This window comes from Parasteatoda tepidariorum, chromosome 1, assembly GCF_043381705.1.
Source record: "Parasteatoda tepidariorum isolate YZ-2023 chromosome 1, CAS_Ptep_4.0, whole genome shotgun sequence".
Taxonomy (NCBI): domain Eukaryota; kingdom Metazoa; phylum Arthropoda; class Arachnida; order Araneae; family Theridiidae; genus Parasteatoda; species Parasteatoda tepidariorum.
Genome location: NC_092204.1, coordinates 67474248 through 67493203, shown reverse-complemented (window position 1 = coordinate 67493203; position 18956 = coordinate 67474248). Strand labels below are relative to the sequence as shown.

At 30.1% G+C, this 18956-nt stretch overlaps 1 protein-coding gene across 1 annotated transcript in view; it reads left to right on the top strand.

The window, feature by feature from the left end:
• Positions 1 to 18956, top strand: part of LOC107449424 (MAGUK p55 subfamily member 7) — a 38748-nt gene that overhangs the window by 1049 nt on the left and 18743 nt on the right. Inside the window, exons 2-3 of the mRNA XM_016064943.3 lie at positions 13839 to 13945; positions 18640 to 18758. Of these exons, the coding sequence (XP_015920429.1) occupies positions 13903 to 13945; positions 18640 to 18758 (162 nt within the window). The 5' untranslated portion in view covers positions 13839 to 13902. The remainder of the gene's footprint in view (positions 1 to 13838; positions 13946 to 18639; positions 18759 to 18956) is intronic.

Here is an 18956-nt window from a genome sequence, read left to right as displayed (position 1 = left end):
CCTAAAATTTTTTTTTCTTTTGTTTCTTAAAATCAGAGATCAAGGGAGATAGTCAGTGTATCTGCATGAAAGCTGACTCTGAGTAAAAAGACTATTTTTCCTAAGCACGGACTATATTTACTTTGTAATAACTCTGAACTGATTTTTCACGTTATTGATTTGTTAAAATTTAGTAATCTTCGAAATGCAATAGTAATCCAATGCAAATGAATCCAATCGAAATGCAATCCAATGATAATTTTTGTGAAAAGTAGACTTAAACCATTCATCTTGATCTTCAATTGTCTTAAATTAATCTTTTTTGCTTTTCCATTGAATATTTACAAACATCAGAAAAAGTGAGGTGCAAAATATATTTTTTATCTTGTATGCATGGTGTAAAAATTCTATTCAGGATACATTCCTTAATGAAAGAGGAATTTCAAAATAATAATATATTATCCTAAAATAAAAATTACTCTTTATATATATATTATGAAGTTGGCAAAAATATCAGATTTTTTTTTTTAAAAAAAACTTAAATTGTAGCTGTTATAGCCTAATAAACACACTTAAAAGCTGCAGACAAAAATTAGAGTTAATATATGTAATGCAACCCAACACATCTTTATTCAAAAAGTGTGTGGTGGTGTTGACTGCTGATGAGTTATGCTTTTTATTATTTTTATTGTATTTATTATATCCAATTCTATTGTATATATATATATATATATATATTTAAATAAACAATCGTGGATAACATTTTTAAAAAAATTTCGTTAACTATATCATGTTATTTTTGCGAAATATTTGATTATATTATCATGTAATAAAATAATAGCATCAGTTAGATATAGTTACAAATATGCCGCTTTAATATCAATGGCTATCCATTTTCTAGCTATTTTTATTAAATATTAGCCATTCATAACTGGTGTTTTGCTTAAATTAAAAATATTGCACAGAAATAATATATTGTAATATTCATAATTTTTTTTAACCTTGTTTTAACTGAGTATCATTCACATATGAAGTGCTACTGGCTAACATATGATTCTGTTTTAAATTTGTTAGTTTAAGAACCAACTAGTCTATTAGATGTCAAATTCAGTTGCTTGAGCAGGCTTAGATAAAAGGAAAAAGTTGTATTGACATAATTTTTTAAGATTCAATTCACTACAAGTGTAATTACTATTGTTGAGAACAAAGTATAGTCTGTTTGCATAAACATACATAAGAAACAACATGTAATCTCTATTAATATATAAAATAATGACTAAAGCATTTTGTGAAAAAAAAGACTATTTATTCAATTATATTAATATCTTGAATTATCATGACATGAAAGTTTTCGTCATCTAGAATTAAAGTTACATACTCAATGAACAAAATGTCCTGTTCATGAGTTAATTTCCATTGGGATATTGTCTGAGTCTATTTGAATACATATTTGAGAATTTTTAACCATACTAATTATATTGTCCTTTGGGTTAGTCTCCATTTTCAAAATTTCTACAACATTGACCATGGAGAAGTATTTCATGAAGTACATTAAGCACAATGTCCTGTCAATGTGCTAGGACTTTTTTGATGTCAAAATTAGGAAATTCTCCACAATATTGTCTGCTGAGAAAATATTTATCCAGCACAGTAAACACAATGTCCTGTCAATATGCTAGGATATTTTTTAATGTCAAAATCAGGAAAGTCTCCACAATATTGTCCGTAGAGAAAGTATCTATGCAGCACATTAAACACAATGTCCTGTCAATGTGCTGAGCATTTTTTAAATGTCAAAATCAGGAAAATCTCCACAATATTGTCCATAGAGAAAATATTTATCCAGCACAGTAAACACAATGTCCTGTCAATGTGCTAGGATATTTTTTTATGTCAAAATCAGGAAAATCTCCACAATATTGTCCATAGAGAAAATTTTACTGCAGCACATTAAACACATTGTCCTGTCAATGTGCAAGTTTTTTTACTTGTATCAAAACCAGTTAATTGTCAAAATCGGGAAAGGATCAAAATCGAGTGAGTGTCGAAGCCGGACAAGAGTCAAAATCGAAATTTTTGGGGAAACTTTTCGACGTTTCTAGAAGAAGGAACTTTTGTTCCGTTTCTCTCTTTCACATTTTTGGAAATCTCTCATCCATTTGTAATGCGCCGTTGAAATTCCCATAAAATTAAAATCATGTTTTACAGGCCTATTCTTCTTGATGTCAAGTACTGCCTGTCCTATAATAACATAGTCCCGGATCTTTAAAGGGAACTTTTCGAATTTAACATTCCTTATAGTTTCTTTATTCACTTGTTCATTATCAGCAGCTTTCTCTTTGTCGGCCGCATTTTGCTTATCAACTTCCTCAACATATTTAGCAGTTTCCTCATCCACTGCTGTTTCTTTATCCGATTTCTCATCGAGAATCTCTGCAGCTCTGTTGTCTACAACAGTTTTCTGCTCAGCAAGAACTTCCTTCCAGTCTCTTAACTGGAACTTATTAGCAATTTCCTCAACCACTGCTGTTTTATTCAATTTCTTATCCAGAGCCTCTGCAGCTCTGTTTTTTTCTACCATTTTCTGCTCGACAAGAACTTCGTTCCAATCTCTTAACTGAAACTTATTATCAATTTCAGCATTTTTTTTATCTGCAATGTTCTTCTCTACCACTTCCTCAACATATTTAACAGTTCCCTCATCCACTGCAGTTTCCTCATCCAATTGCTCATTCAGAGCCTCTGCAGCTCTGTTTTCCTCAATCGTTTTCTGTTCAGCAAGAACTTCATTCCAGTCCTTCAACTTGAACTTATTATTATCCTTCTTTCCCTCGGAACTAAATAAAAATACAATCTAATTTTTTTACTCTTACCTGTAACTAAAATATATAAATCAAACTAAAAAGATAATTTGAAATATATTTCCAATCTTTTTGTATATTATAAAGCTAATATTCTTAATTTAATTTGTAACTGTTACCTTTAAGGTAAAAATTTATTGATGCTGTAAATGCTTTTCAACTGAATGGATGATTTGTATTTAGATTTTTAATGTTTTTGTACATTATAAAAGTAATTTTCTAAATATCTCTATAATTTTATGATAATATTCTGTTCTTGAAGTCTTAAATTCAATGCATCATGACTATTAATAGAAAAAAATATCTTTAGAAGAAAAATCATTAGAAAAGTCTAGTTAAAGTTAACACACTGCAATTCTTACTGGGTGAAAAAATTCTGGTACAATTACCGTTCTGTATGGTAATCTCATTTCTGGTAAAAAAAACAACATATTTCTGATAAATAAAACTTAAATATACGGTATTTAAACCATTCATTTGGTATTCTTTCCGTTCATATGGTAATGGTTAACCAGAATTTCTGGATTTCAAAATTATATTTCTAAATTACGACACATTTAGTGAAAAATACAAAAAATTGAATTTAACTAATTAAATTAAATTAGCATGATTAAAGTACCAAATTTGAATTTTTTTTTCCAAAAATTATCTAACCATATTTTTTGTTATTTTTACCAAAATCATCACCAAAGCACTTAGGTAAAAAGTTACTGAGTTTTTGTTGTTCCCATAGAGCCAGAAAACTGATAAATTTTACCACATTTTGATACTTTATACTCCCTACATTTTTTCCTGTGTGGGGATGATCTAATATATCACATTGTTGATAATTTTCTTGACGTAAAGGCATAACTTTCACAATAATATAACTGAATTTATTTATTATCAAATTGTTTTGTTAGTTTTGAGTGGGAAAGCTTATTTATACTTTGCTTCAATTTTTTTTCCTTGTTGAATTAGTCCTTGTTTCATGAATAAATAAAATCTAATCTTTAAGGAAGTTTTTCTATACAATTTTTGCAAAAAAAAATTAAGCTAACAAAATTAAAAAGATCAAGTTTATTGTCAGAAAATATGTGTTTGACTTTTAGTTTTAAAAAAAAAAAACAAGCAAACAAAAACATTTGAAACAAAATTATAAGTTAAACAGAATCAATCTAAGTTATCTTGTTTAGTCTAATAATAAGTAAAAAAGATTTTAAAAAAAATAATAAAAGAATTATTGTGCTTAAAATGAAAAAAAAAAGACACATTACGTTAATAATGAATGTGTAATATGAAAGAAACTGCAGATAGATTTAGTTTTTGTTAATTAAACTGAGTTTCTGTTCATAAATTGAATTTTAAGGCTAGAATAAAGGATTGCACAATTTATTTAGTCTTCTCGGAATCACTTATAATCATAATTGCTTTTAATATTTTTTAATTATTAATATTTTTGAAACATTTTATCAATAGTCATGTATAATAAGCGTTTTTATCAGTTTTTAGTAAAAATATTCTTATGTCCGTCATTATATGAGTTTCTCAAAAAATCAAGCAAAAAGTTATATTGTATTTTATTTGATGACGTTTAACTTTATAAATTTGCATTCAGCAAATATTTTAATACATGCACTTGTAAGGAGTTTTTTTTTTTTCCCTCTAAGAAACGTTTTGCGGTTTTAATGGAATTCTGCAGTGTGCTTAGAATTTTATGAATTCTACAACTTTATCAAACGAAACAAAATGCTTTAAGAAAGAAACATTATTAAGGTAGTTTTTCAATTTTTCTTTTTTAATAATCAAAATAATTTTAAAACAATTCGATATCAGGGTTTATAGGTTAAATTGAATTTGGTTAAAGTTTGTTATTATTGCATCAATATCTAAATAAGGTCACTATCTAAAGTAACTTATGTTCATGGTCAAGGTTGATTTTTATAAAAATATATGCTTATAAAGTATAAGTAGTTTATAGCAATTTACTTTAATAAATCTAAACGGTAAATGTAACAAATTTGGCGACAGCAATGTACATAAAAAATAACTATTACTTAGAGTAATTAAACTTTTTTTTTTAATTTAAGTTAAAATTTTAAACAACCATACATCAATTTTCTCTACTTAAAATTATCAAATGCTCATTACTTACAGCTTTTTTCGAATATATCTCAAAAGTTTAGACATTTTATTTCAGAATAAATTCTTAACTCAAGAAACTCTACCAATTTTCTCAAGAGATTAACAAGAAATGGTATTCTTTAATTGTTGAAATGAGATTTTGTGCTAACGTGCATTGTTAACTTGGAAACAATGGTATTAATATTGTTCTAATAATACCGAAATATGATTCAAACAAATTATTATAGGACATAGTTAATTTCTTTTCGTTTGTTTGTTTAAAAGTAAATATGAATTGGGTTTTTATGTATATTGTTGATATTAGTTCTATTAATGTGAAAATCTTTAATATGTAATATGTCACTGTAAAAAAATTACGGTAAAAAGTACCGATTCTAAGGATACTTATACTTTTTATCGTAAAATTCATTTTTACAGAAAAAATTCTGATATACCGTAATTTTTAAAGAATTAACTACCGTAAAATCACTGAATCATTCTAATTAAATAAATATTACAGTAAAAATTGACGCCCGGAGGCTACGTGCTGTCGTGCCACAGGTCCTTGGTTGGATCCTCGGACCGGGCAAGGTTGATTCAGCCTTTCATCCCTTCAGTGGGTCGATAAATGAGTACCAAGCATGCTTGGGAACTAAACACTGGGGGTTCCGCGTTCGGCTGACCACCTGACTGGAACATCTGCTCCTGCACCCCAGAGCCCAAGGTCAAGAAAACTGAGATGGGCACAGTAGGCCTTGGCCCTCTATGGGCTGTCGCGCCACTGAGTTTAGTTTAATGTGAAAAACATGCAATATTATATAATATTTTATATTGTTGTCATTATTCAAAAAAAGAAAAATTCACATTTACATCACATAAAATATGCATTTCTTAAGGAAAGATGATTACTTTTCGTCTATTAAAATATCAATTATGGTATTACTTGAAATTATGTTACATGAACACGGACGCCGGCACACAGCTCTGCACCTACGCCCGCAGAGGGGGAAATTATGTTACATGTACCAGCACGTATCTTTTAGCGCTATATATAAAATTCATTTTTTTAACACAAAATTAGAATAGTTATTTTATTCTGATAAGACATTACACACTTAAAAAAAAGCATGGTTAAAACTACCACAATATGATAACATTTACCATATTTCTAGCTCTTTAGGAATAATAAAAACCATGGCAATTTTTACAAAAGCCGTTTTTATTTTATTTTATAACCGTCGTTAAACAGCCAATCCAATTTTGGGTTTATGACTACTTATGTTAACTCCAAATCCAGACAACAAGGGAGCTCCTGGATCAAGCATTGAGAGAAATTAACCTTTGTGGAGGACTTTTTGAGAGGGCAGGAGAGGAAAACTATGAAAACCTCCCATGGTCAACCAGATTGCAATTGGTCTCTAACCCATGATCCATCNAAATGTTAACTCTTAATGACATCTTATATTTGTTTATATATACATTTAAACACGACAAATGATGTTTAAATTTGTTTTATTCCACGTCTAAGAGTTTTGCAAAAGCACGAATGTTTTGCTAGTTTCATATTCTAATGTTTGCCAACAATAAGCAATACCTAAAGCAATGTAATTCTTAAATACAATTTATTTCAATATTTAATTAAAAAGCTTATTATTAAGTCTGCAAAAACGAATATTAAAACATGAAAGATAAATAACACTTACTCGACTATTAACGGTTATTTCATAACTGTCTCGTTTGGTAGAATTAATCCATTTTTTTTTTTTAAATTTCCTCATTTTTTGGAAACTTAAATACTGATACTTTAGGCACATTTTTGTAGTTCCCTTTACATCTTGGAACTACACACGATTATTTTAAATCGTTTAAAAGGACACATCCGACGGACAAACAACACTGCTATTCAATGAAGGACAAATATTTGAAATTGGCGGCTAATCACATATCCCCACAGAATGTGACGTCACTGAAAGACCTTGATGATCTCGCAGGCCTTATTTCTCGGTGGCTATGCTCTAACCCATGATCCGTCTACCACTGAGGATATTTCACGTCAGCACTGTGGTTGGCGCAAGCCGGATGCGGAATTCGAACCCGGTTCGCCTCATTGGAAGGCGAACGCTCTATCCCCTGAGCCCTAGCGGCCGTACCAAAGCCGTTTCGGTAAAATGAAAAAATAATGGTTTTGTAACATATGATGAAATTGGTAAATGAGGTAAAATTTAGCAATTCTATCAGGACACTATGCCATACATGGCATAAAAACAATTTCTTCAGTTAAATTTACTTTTCAGTTTCATATTTCTTGCTAAATGTGTGGTTATAAGAACTATAATTTCGAAAACCAGAATTTCCGGTGAAACCTTTATCATGTGAACGGGAAAATCGATAAAGGAATGGTTTATATAATGGATATTTTATTTAATATTACTGGAATTATGGTAGCTTTATTTTATTAGAAATGTATTTACCATACAGTATGATAATTTTACAGGAATGTTTCTTTCTCCACTCAAGAATAATTAATTATAACTCATTAAATAAATTGAAGCGGTAATTGAAACCTAAGAAACTGAAGCGGTTAGATATTACTTGATTAAAAACTTCTTTCGCTTCAAAAATATACAAATTGGACTTAACACTAGACATATTTTAAGCGCTCAAAAATACGTGCCCATGCATTTTCAAAATTTGCCAGTTATGAATGAGAAGAAACAAGAGCGATTTGAAATATAAAACGTTAAGCTGCCAGCGAAAAATTTAGAAATAAAAGTGAGAAACAGAACTGGAGAAACTAATGTGACCGTGAGGTGCAAATCAGAGTTAAATGCATTTCCACGAGCTATTGTAGGTACTTTATTTACGTCACACTAGAGCTGCACAATGGGCTATTGGTGACGGTATGGGAAACATCTCTGAGGTTGATCCGAAGACATCCCAAGCAACAATTTTACCCTGGCTACAGTTGGGCTCAATATAGGTCCTATAAGAACATGCACCGAGGGACCGATATTGGATGTCTAGATTTTTTTAATACTGGTCCTAGAATGGCTTATATAGGGCCTACATTGGCCAATATAGAACCTATATTGGCTAAATAATGGATGTCAAATTTCAAGTGAATCTGGAATTCTATATAGGACCGATATTGGTTATAAAGTGGCTGTAAAATATCCGGTAAATCAGAAAATTCTATACAAAGCCAATATCAGAATAATAATGGCTCTTTGAACCCTTATTGGGCCAAGATTCTTCAATATTGGCCCAATGAGGGCCCAAGTTATTTTGCTGCTAGGGATACCATCGCAATTTTGATCCGCTACAGAGGGGATGGCTCCCCTGCTTTGGCAGCCCGACTACTTGCTCGCTAAGTCGAGCAAGTTTCGGTAGAACAGTTTAACGAGGACCAATACCACGCCCTATCTGTTCCTACTCTGACTGGTCATAGTATTCGCTCACCCGCTTACTGACTGCAGCCAGTGATGCTTGACTTCGGTGTTCTACTGGGAACCGTTTCTTTACGATCAGTCCACTGCGGGACCCACGGGCTATGGAGAGGACGGGAGAAACTGGTGTCAGTAACAAAAGAATCAGCTGACATATGACTGGAATAAAATTCCAAGGCATCAAGATGAGCGAGCTAATGTGACTGGGATGGAAATAATTTTGGCATTGTCGAATTTGAATTTATGCCCAAAATTCTAACAATGTCTAACAATTGATTATTTCTTGATAAAGGACTTATCAATCGTATTTCTTAAGTCTAAATTCTGAAGCGCGTCTAGCTTATCCGATGTGGCCAAGGTTGTTTTTGCGAAGAAAGTGGTAAATATCCCCAGTGATTATCAAAATACGTAAATAAAAAATATTATTTACGTTAATGTAAAGAGAATTAAACATTACGTTGATTTAAAAAGTGTTGGGTTCTTATTTAAAGCCCCTACTTTTTGAATAATTGTAATAATTTTTATCCATACTGTAGAGTTAAGTATAAAAATAAAAATAGTTATATGAACATAAAAAATATGTATTAAATTAAGTTTTTAACAAATTTTTGTCTAATACCTTTCTTTGTACATTATTTTTCTGAGTCATAATTTAATTGAAACGCAAATTTCGAATATTCTATAATTTAACCATTTTCGAAAACATTACTTTTGATTATAGTCTATGCCCTCTTCCGTAAAATTAATTACCAATTTCTAAATTTGAAAAGAAAAAAAAAGTTAAGCTTTCTTAGTTAAAATATGTTTTAAATTAAAAATAATTTGAACGAAAATTCTTATTTATATACCAGCCTCACTAAAATAAATCGACAATTTCTAAATTATGTCCCCCCCCCCCTCTCAGTTAATTTGCAGAATCAGAATCTGTAAAATCGTTTTCGCGTATCGTTGCATTGAAGTGTTACATTATCTCTTTTACCAATACCTTAAAACGCACAATATGCACTTTAAAGAAAAACGAGTTAAGCCTTCTCAGTTAAAATAAGCTTAAAATTTAAAATAACTTGAACGAAAATCCTTTTTTAACCAGTATTTTTAGTTCGTAAATAATTTTTTAACAGCCATGAAAAGTTAGTCATCTTTTTCGAGCGTTATCTAAAACAAATATCTTTTGGTATTGGAATGCCCTTAGCAGTCCAATGCACTTTCGAATGCGATTTCAATCCCCCGCTAAACTGTGCAATATGCAACATTTCACGGTATTGTGACCGAGCTTCACGCATGTTTGGAATTACTATTATGCTCATCGCTAAAAAATAAAAAACGTTTGACAGAATGTTATATTTGATTTACTATATTCGAAATGCCTTGAAGCGTATCTCCCATCCTACTTGTTTCTAATTTATTCCACCCTCTAAATTTGTATGTTCTTTTTCCGTCTATTCCAGGTTGTTTAGAATACTTTTATAATTAGCATATATGCGTATATTGTTGTTCTTGTTATTCTTTTCTCGCCTGTAAAGAATTATCACCTGTTGTTTATTCTTTTATGCTATTTTATGACTGTTGCGAGTTGGTTACAATTATTCATAATTGTTAGGCTAAGTGTTTTCCTTCTCTGCCAAGATATAATGAAAATGGCGGAAAAATTCCAGTGTGAAAAACAGTCATAGTTTTACAAAAATTAAAAACGGATGTGTTCAAGTTTTTTAATAATTGAAAGTTTACACTTTAACTTTAGATAATATGCTGTACATGCTTAACGCACAGATTTTTTGAAAAAAACTGGCCAAAAAAAATCAATTTTTTTTTAATGTAAAAAAACACACTTTAGAACACATTAGAAGACAGAAAAAACGCATTTTCAATTCACGATTATATTCGAGTGTGAAAAATTATAGCAGCGTAAAATACAACGCCGCTCGAATTATCGCGAGTGTGAGGTTAACATGCTAATTTAATAACTTTTGTGAAGTATTAACAGTTACTGAAACGATCTTATTTAACCGCTAACCCCTAACTCATGAATTTCGTTGCTGGAAAAAAAAGTTGAAATCTTGTAGACCTGGCGGAGAGTTAACCAGCAATAAATTGTTTGACGTTTAATAAATTATTTGACACTAATTTTGACGTGTCTTTTAGCCAGCATAGAAGTATAAAACCAGCTATAAATTATTTGACGTTTAATAAATTATTTGACGCATTATTTTGACGTTTCTTTTAGCCAGCATAGAGGTAACGCCTTTTAAAAAGTATATTTATAGCAGCCTTAGTTTTTTTTTTTACCATGTAAATTTTTAGTTTGCTGATATGACAATTGTCCTTACTAGAGCCGTGGTGGCTTAGGGGCCAATGAGGTGAACCAGCTTTGAATCCTAACAATGGTTAATTGATACGAATTCCGCACTCAGCTCGCACCGACCACAGTGCTGACGTAATATATACTCATTGGTAGACAGATCATGGGTTAGAGTCCCTTTGCCGTCAGGCTAACCGTGGAAACTTTTCGTAGTTTTCCTCTCCATATTACGCAAATACGGGTTAGTTCTATTAAAAAAAAGGCCTCCACGAAGGCAAATTTTCCCCAATGCTTGATCCAACAGTTCTCTTGTCTTCTGGATTGGGTTCAAAATTACAAGGCTGCAGGATTGAACATTGGTAGTTGTAAACCCTAAATTGGTTCACCTGTTCAACGACGGTTATAAAATTGTCTTTACTGACTTCTTAATTTCTAAATTAAAAACGTGTTTATTGTAAACAACCTTTTTTTTTAAATTGGTTTCTAAACATGTAGTATTTTCCTAACCTTGTATTTGTATTAAATTTAGAATCATATTCTTTCCTGAAAAAATCTTCTTAAAAAATGTCTGGATACTTGACGTCTGGTGCTTATGTTTGTATTCTTATTTTTAGAATAGATATCTTATGTCTGCATGCTGTTTCGAATCATAACGTTATGAAACTGCTTACATTACAATTTCTTTTTCTTTCTTTTTTTTTCCCCTTTTGAAAGCGCGGTTTGTTTGGTTTGGCAATTTAACTTGTGTCCGGAAGTGGTTTTGAGAATAAAAATATCTCACTTAAAATGATTTTGACTGCGAATAAGGACCTTCAACTGAAATAATTAACAGCCTACTTTTTTGTAACTTTTTTATATATAATTCTTTTTAATATATATATACGGGACCGGAAAGTAATGTCGTTTCGGCGCATTAAATATTCTTTAATCTTGAAAACTGATTCATTTTCGATCCGGCATTGAATGGTTGTTGCTAACGAGGGTGAATACACAATTGATTAAAAATAAAATCTTGATAACAACTATCAAATGCACCGAAACGACATTACTTTCCGGTCCCCCTAATATATAAAATTGAAGCTAAATATAATTCTCTAAGATGTGAAAATAGCATGCTATTTAATGAAATTAGCAGCAAATATTTTGAAAGAAATTTAACTTTAGAAAATGTTTCAAAACTTCAAAATATATAGAACTTGAGCCATTTGCAGTCAGCCTTAAAACACTGATTTTCAGGAAAGGGTTTTATCGTTTTACTGAAGACTAAAGAGAAGGAACTGTTTGTGCCCATTTTTCACAAAAATGACACCTGGATCGCCATCTGTTGCGTTTTGAGGATTTCTAAGTTTTTGACAAATGAATAACGTGAGCAAACTGTTCTTCCCCGGAGTTATCACCACTGTGACGATAAGCCCTACTGTAGAAAAACCCTTACTTTCCACGAGCAAAATCGTTTTTTCACCGAATTGGCTTTTATGAACAAAAACCGTTCTTCCTCCTTGGTCTTCAAATGTAATTTAGTACTTCTACAGAGAAAAACTGGCAATATTGCTATTTCGTCGCTAGCTTGTTTAAGAGTGGAGTAAAATATCCGTCTGTACCACGAATAAAAGAAAAAAGCGATAGTCATAGACAATATTTACTTCTCCAGGAGAATCACATAATAATTATACTACCTGTTATTTCTTTTCTAGGCAAGTAGTACCCTATTTTAGCTCAAGTAGTACTCAAAATTTTTTATGCCTTTTGAATGATACTTTGATTAGAGTTTTATGGAACCGCTGCTCTAAAGTATATATTTTTAACCAGCGTTATGTTAAAGCATTGGCTTCAGTATTTTCACTCATTTCAAATTTAATTAACACTTTTCTTAAAAGACGTGTCTGTTTGCAAAATAATGAATGTACTGTGGTACCTTTAAATGATTTTGAAATCTTATATAACAGTCAAGAGAATCATTGTACAAAAGGCAATGTTCCTATAAATTACATATTTAAAATCATTTTTATTATTTCAACTTTGTTTACTAAACTGTGATAAAAAGTTATGGCTATAAACAATAATACCTTCGACAAAATTTTTAAACTATCCGACCGAAAGATTCTTAGACTCTAAGAAAAAACGTAGTAATTATATTGTCCATCATACCCAGTAAACCTACAAAAAAATTCGCATTTATTCTCTGATATTTTACGCTATAGTAATAGTTTTTATTAAGTAATATAGGAATAAAAGGAGTGAAAAACTTCGAATCTTAAAAAAAATGTTTTTTTCTCATCTTTTTGATGTTAATTACTCTTGTGAATATTCATACATTTGATCTACAATCTAATCAATCATTACATTTAAACTCCCCTAATTTTAAAACATCCAAAACAATACAATGATTCGTTTAAAAATATTCTCCTCAATACTTATTCATTTCATGAGAGATTGCGATGTGTTTTCTCTGAATTCATTGTAACAATGGCAGCTTTTATTGACCATGATTTAGTTGCTTACTTAATTGGCATGAATTTATTGGGCCGCTCTAAGTAATAAAGTCTTAGAAACCAAATGATCTCTCTACACATCCTCATCATGTTACATTCTTAATTTTGAATCGTGGCATGGCTTTAAAACCACGCGCTTCAGCATGTTGTCTCCTTTCGTCATCTGTCAAATAGTTGCGCATTTTTGTCACAGTAAGCTCTGTCATGTTTTACGCAGTGCCTCTTGAGCAATCTACTCCGACGCGATGTAAGGATGATCTAATTTTGGACAATCTTCCCTCACATACTCTTCTCTGCAAGCATCCCGCCTTCAGTTCTGTAGTGCTGCCACTAACGTGTGTATTTTCGCCGCTGTGACAGAGAACACTTTTGTTTTTTAGAACTGTTTTTTACGTCCATTACTAAAGATAATCTATGACTTCAAGAACATCTATTTCTCGACCGCAGATTAAACTCTTTAAGATCTACTTGATTAGAACTGTGAATTGTTAGTATAGTTCTAGCCGCTTAATTTGAGGATTTTTTTTCTTTCTTGAAGTGAAGTTGAATTATAAAGTGTGAAAATCGTGAACGTCACAATGTGGACGTTGTAATTGTGTTTCTTTGTGACATTGCCTGTGCAATCTAAGTAGTGAAACATGAGTTGTTTTTGTTGCAGTTTATGTGGACAGAAGTCTCATAAGACCAAGAACAAACCATCTGCCAGTCCTAATGGTCAGACCATGTCAGGTAGTGTTTACCATAACGGCACAGGATGCGATACAGGTAAGACTTATTTTTTTCTCTTTGATTTTATACACTTGAAGTGTCTCTGGAAATCAAATACTTTCAAGTTCATTATAACAGCATATTTGATAGCAAATATCGTAAAAAAAATTTTTTTTAAAGTTTCACTTTAACGTTAAGTATTTCTGGTTATTCTAATGTGTTTGAAAGCTCTTTTCTTTAAAAATTATTTTTAAATGGGGCTTACGAAACTGACCTTCTTAGAGGCAAGACCTTAACCCTTCTTAGTCTTTGATAGAAACATTTCATACGGATTAGTATTGAGCAGTTAATTAGGATAACAGATACTCTGTTTCTGCAACATGATAATACAATTGAAGTCGAACATCAAAAATTAGGTCAATACTCTAACCAAACTTTAAAGAAATATGCTAATGCTAATCCGTGCCAACAGTTGACGTAACATTCGTTCATTTCATTACGAATTATGCACGTGTTACGTCATGCTGACGCTTTTTATTTCTGTATTTCTTTATTACCTAATTAAAAAAAATGGTTCTGTTAAACATGTAATCCCTAAAAATTTTAAATAGACACTGTAGTACAGTAAATGTAGTTCAAAAACCAAACATGCAAAAAAAAATAATAATAATAATTACTTTAAGGTAAATTATTTAGTATGCTCTTAACCAAATTGTTATACACGTGTTGCGTCATGCAAACGATTTCTATCACTGAGTTTTTTTATTGCCTGTTATAATAATATTCCTGTTAAACATGTAACCCCTAACATTAATAAATATGATCTGTAATTCGGTCAATATAGTTAAAAAATCGTCAAAACCCGAACATACAAAAAAAAAGTTCTACACTGAAATAAATTGTTAAGTACCGTCCTAACTAAACTATTAATACCTTCCTCTTAGTAAATAGTAAAAAGTTGCATGATTTCGCTCGTCTTATTTGACAATTGAAGGAAGGAACTTCATTGCAATTCAAACATGTGCACGCCAAATGGAACGAGACTAATGGTTTGGAAGTTACACTCGTATTATTTACAAAAATATTGGTACCTATAACAAAGTAGACATTGTAATGACACGTGATATTAAACATTGTGTAACACGTGAAAATTGTTTCCTGTGCAGCTTTTTTACACTAAATTAAATCCAAGAGATAAAATACAATAAGAGTAAATAGAACTATGTTAGTAGTTCAGAAATTGCAAGACTTTTGTCAATTCCTGCTTAGGACAACTATGAAAGTATAAATTTAGTGACGTGGACCACACGTGCTACCACGTAATGTTCTTTATTGAATTTATCTTACACAGCGAATATAAAATAATTAAATATTTAAATGTGCTCAATAAACTTTTTTTTAAGGATTCAAATAGAACTATAAGTTAGGAATTATCACTGATGTTATTTTTAAAATATGTGAAAAACTGAATTACTTACAGTAAAATTTAAAACAATGACTAACGCTTCACCAATCAGAAAATTCCATTTCATTTTTCGCTCATCCCTATTTAATTAATGAATTAATATTTGAAAAAACTGTACTAACATCAAGTGTCACCCACTACAAGTTCAAAAAAAATTTATTTGAACGTGAGTGGATGAATAAAAAAGTATTTTATCAACGATTGAAAAATTGAACAAGATACAGGAAAGAGTTTAAACTAATTGTAGGAATTGATTAAGTCCAAGGTACAAGTAAAAAATAGTACTTTTTATGCATAAAAACCCTTGTAATCTCTGAACTATTAATTCTATTGACTGTTTAAAATCACTCGATTCAGATTTTTTTTTTTTTTTTAAAAAAAAGAAAGAAATCATGAAGCCTTACTTGTATATAAAGTAATATTAAGTTTTTTCATCCCGTTTACCATTTTTTTCCCCTCCTCTCCCGGGAAGACAAATTATTTACTACTTACTAACCGGAGGATACTTAACAGTTTTTTGATGGGCAGAACTTCTTTTAAACCCTACTTTTAATGTATATTCAAAGCATTTTTCTTCATATTTTTAACCAACCTAATATAAGGCAAGCAAGCGTGGAATTTTATAATTTATATGATTATCTAAACTTGTTTTCAAATATCAATCTAGGTTTCTCTCGTTAATTAAGATGTGTATTAGTGTTAACGTTGAAATTTAAAAAGCAACGAATTAAATATAATAATCAAAAATAAAATCTCATCTCATTTTTATTGAAAATCATTTGTTTTTAAATTCTGTAATTTTTCGTCTAATGTAGAACGTTAAAAAAATAAACTGACCACCCTAAATAACTTCTGATTTAATGAGCGGAACTTCACTTTCTCTATCTTAATGGTTCAAAGGTGTGGCCTCAAATGTGTTAACTAATTAGTGCAGATTGATATTTTAAGTTACGAAATCAGGTAAAAAATCGTACTTTCAAAGGAAGTACGTTTCTGTGTCTGATTTCGTAACTTAAAATATTGTCTGCACTAATTAATTACCTTATTTTAGGTCACCCCTTTTGAACCTTCAAGATCGAATCCTAGAACGTGAAGATCCAATCATAAGATCAAAAATTATTCAAGGTTTTCCTTTTTTTTTTCCTTTTTTTTTTGCTTGTGAAAGAGTGATTAATTTAAAGAATTATGATTATTCTTCGAATATACTTGTAAAAAAAAAGGAAAGAAATAAGACACAATTATAATTAAAATTAAAAACTCATCTCAATGTTATCGAAAATAATTATTTTTTAGTAAAATTTTATTCTTCTAATAAATTGTGAGAAGTGAAATTTAAAACATTAGCATTTTTGGCAAGAAAATTTGTAAGCTTAATTTTTTTTTTTAATTATTTAAAATAAAATACAGTGATACAATCAGTGATTTTTCTAACATGCTATCGATTTTGTTCTAGTTTTGTAGTTTCTGAATAGTTGGATGAGTATTCAGGTAATCAGGCGAATATAAATAAATAAATGCTACAATGCTGCTGAGTAGTTTAATCTGAGTCTCAAAATATGAATGCTTGAAAGAAAATGGAACGCTTTTAATGTTGAAAAGTAAAATTATTTGCTAATACACTATAGAAATATATTAATATAGAATGTTTTATGATATTATGGTTGTACCTAAATCAATAAGCTACTTTTTATGTACCGACAAATATAAATATACTGTGACGATGCATAACCAAAAATGATGTATTTAATTCATTATTTGTTAAACTATATTACTTCGAATAGTGATTTATTAATAAGTTGAATAATGATTTTTGCGTCGAAATCCGCGTACTTTTCCGATTGGAATAGTGAAGTTTTTTAATCGTCAGGTTTTGTATTTCCGACGTTTAATCGCGATCTTTATTAACATTTAAACTTTATTAATATTTTAATCTTAACGTTTTTAGGCTATATATCAATTTTTAATTTATGAATAACAATTTGGAGCGGTAATTTTAAACGCCTTCAGCATAAGGCATGAAAATAGTTTTTCACGATGTCAAAAAGGAAAGTGTTGTGTTAAATATCTTTGATTATTTATTGTCTTATTTATTTATTTTTACTTATTTATTCTTATTTTATTTTTATATACCTATATATTTATTTTGTATTCGGCATCAGCAAGCACTTTAACCCATTCAGAAACAGGGAAAAGAGAAAGAAGCTCTTCCACAGGAATCCGAATTGAGATCACGTCTTTGTATTGAGCCGCTGGAGTCAGAAAGATTCGTTTCATATATGATACCGTGGGCCGTTTAGGGAGAATCGCGTGGTCACGTGCTTGTAATTTCGGTCCTGAAGGAGATAATAAATAGTAGTATTTTTTTCGCTTGAACTTCAAATAATTTGGAATGACTATGATTTTTTAAATTTTCCAAAACGTTCATAAATTTTATAAGTTTCTCAACTTTTTTCAATAAAACGAAAAGTTTTCGGGCCGGATATATTTTTAGTGATATTCCAAATGATTTCACATATAATTATAAATTATATTTTAATTAAAATTTTTAACTTGATTATTAATGGATCTAAGCTTTTGCATTGGTATTAATTATAAAAAACCTTATTCTTTACGTAACGTTATGTTTGGCGTTTTGTCATTGAATACATAGGGTGTTCCGTATTGACTGCCCCTAAATATACACTTTTAGAATTCTTATAAAAAATAATGTAAAAAAACTATGCATATTAAGAATTATAAACTAATATTTAAGAGAAGTAAAACAATAGCGAATTTTAAACTTTTACCAATCATTAATGAGGACAATAAAAGCAAAAGTTCATCTAAAACCAACTTTTCTGAGGATGAAGTCTTAAGGCGTTCTTAACGAAAGACAACCACATTCCAGCCTCAGTTGTCATATAAACTGATTTTTGATTAATTTCCTTTCTTTGCTCTATATGATTTTAATAATCATTGGACATAGTTTGGAAACGGTTTAGTTTTTTCTCTCTTAAATATGAATTTGTATCCCCATTATTTTGCGCTATTTTTTACTCAAATAGTAAACATTTACATCAAGGGCAGCAATTATGCAGCACCCTGTATATTATAATATCTGACTCTCTTTTTTCTTACTTTATTAATTTTCACATATTTATTAAACAAGTGCTTTAATTCACTTTGAATTATATTTTAAGTTTCTTTGAAATGTTTAAAATTTAAATGGTCGATATGATCTTACTTTGTTCAGATAATATTTCATAGCAATTTTACTGAATTTAATCTATTTCTCTGATTATTTCAGCTCTGCAAAATTTACTTGCTTCTTTAGACCAAGTGTGTGAAAAAATTGAAACACCTGTAGAAGATCATTTATTCTTATCGCAGCTTCTGCAAAATAGAAACTTTCAGTCACTGTTCACTGTAAGTTATAATCCCTGAATTGTTAACACATACCACTGTTGAAAAAGTACTCTGTAGTACTTAGTTCATAACAATAGTGTTGTCATTTTCCTTATAATTTATATTAATTATTTAAATGCTGAAAATGTTTCATTTTACAAGTATAAATTTCTAAATTTTTTTTTTTTTTTTTTTTTTTTTTTTTTTTTTTTTTTTGCT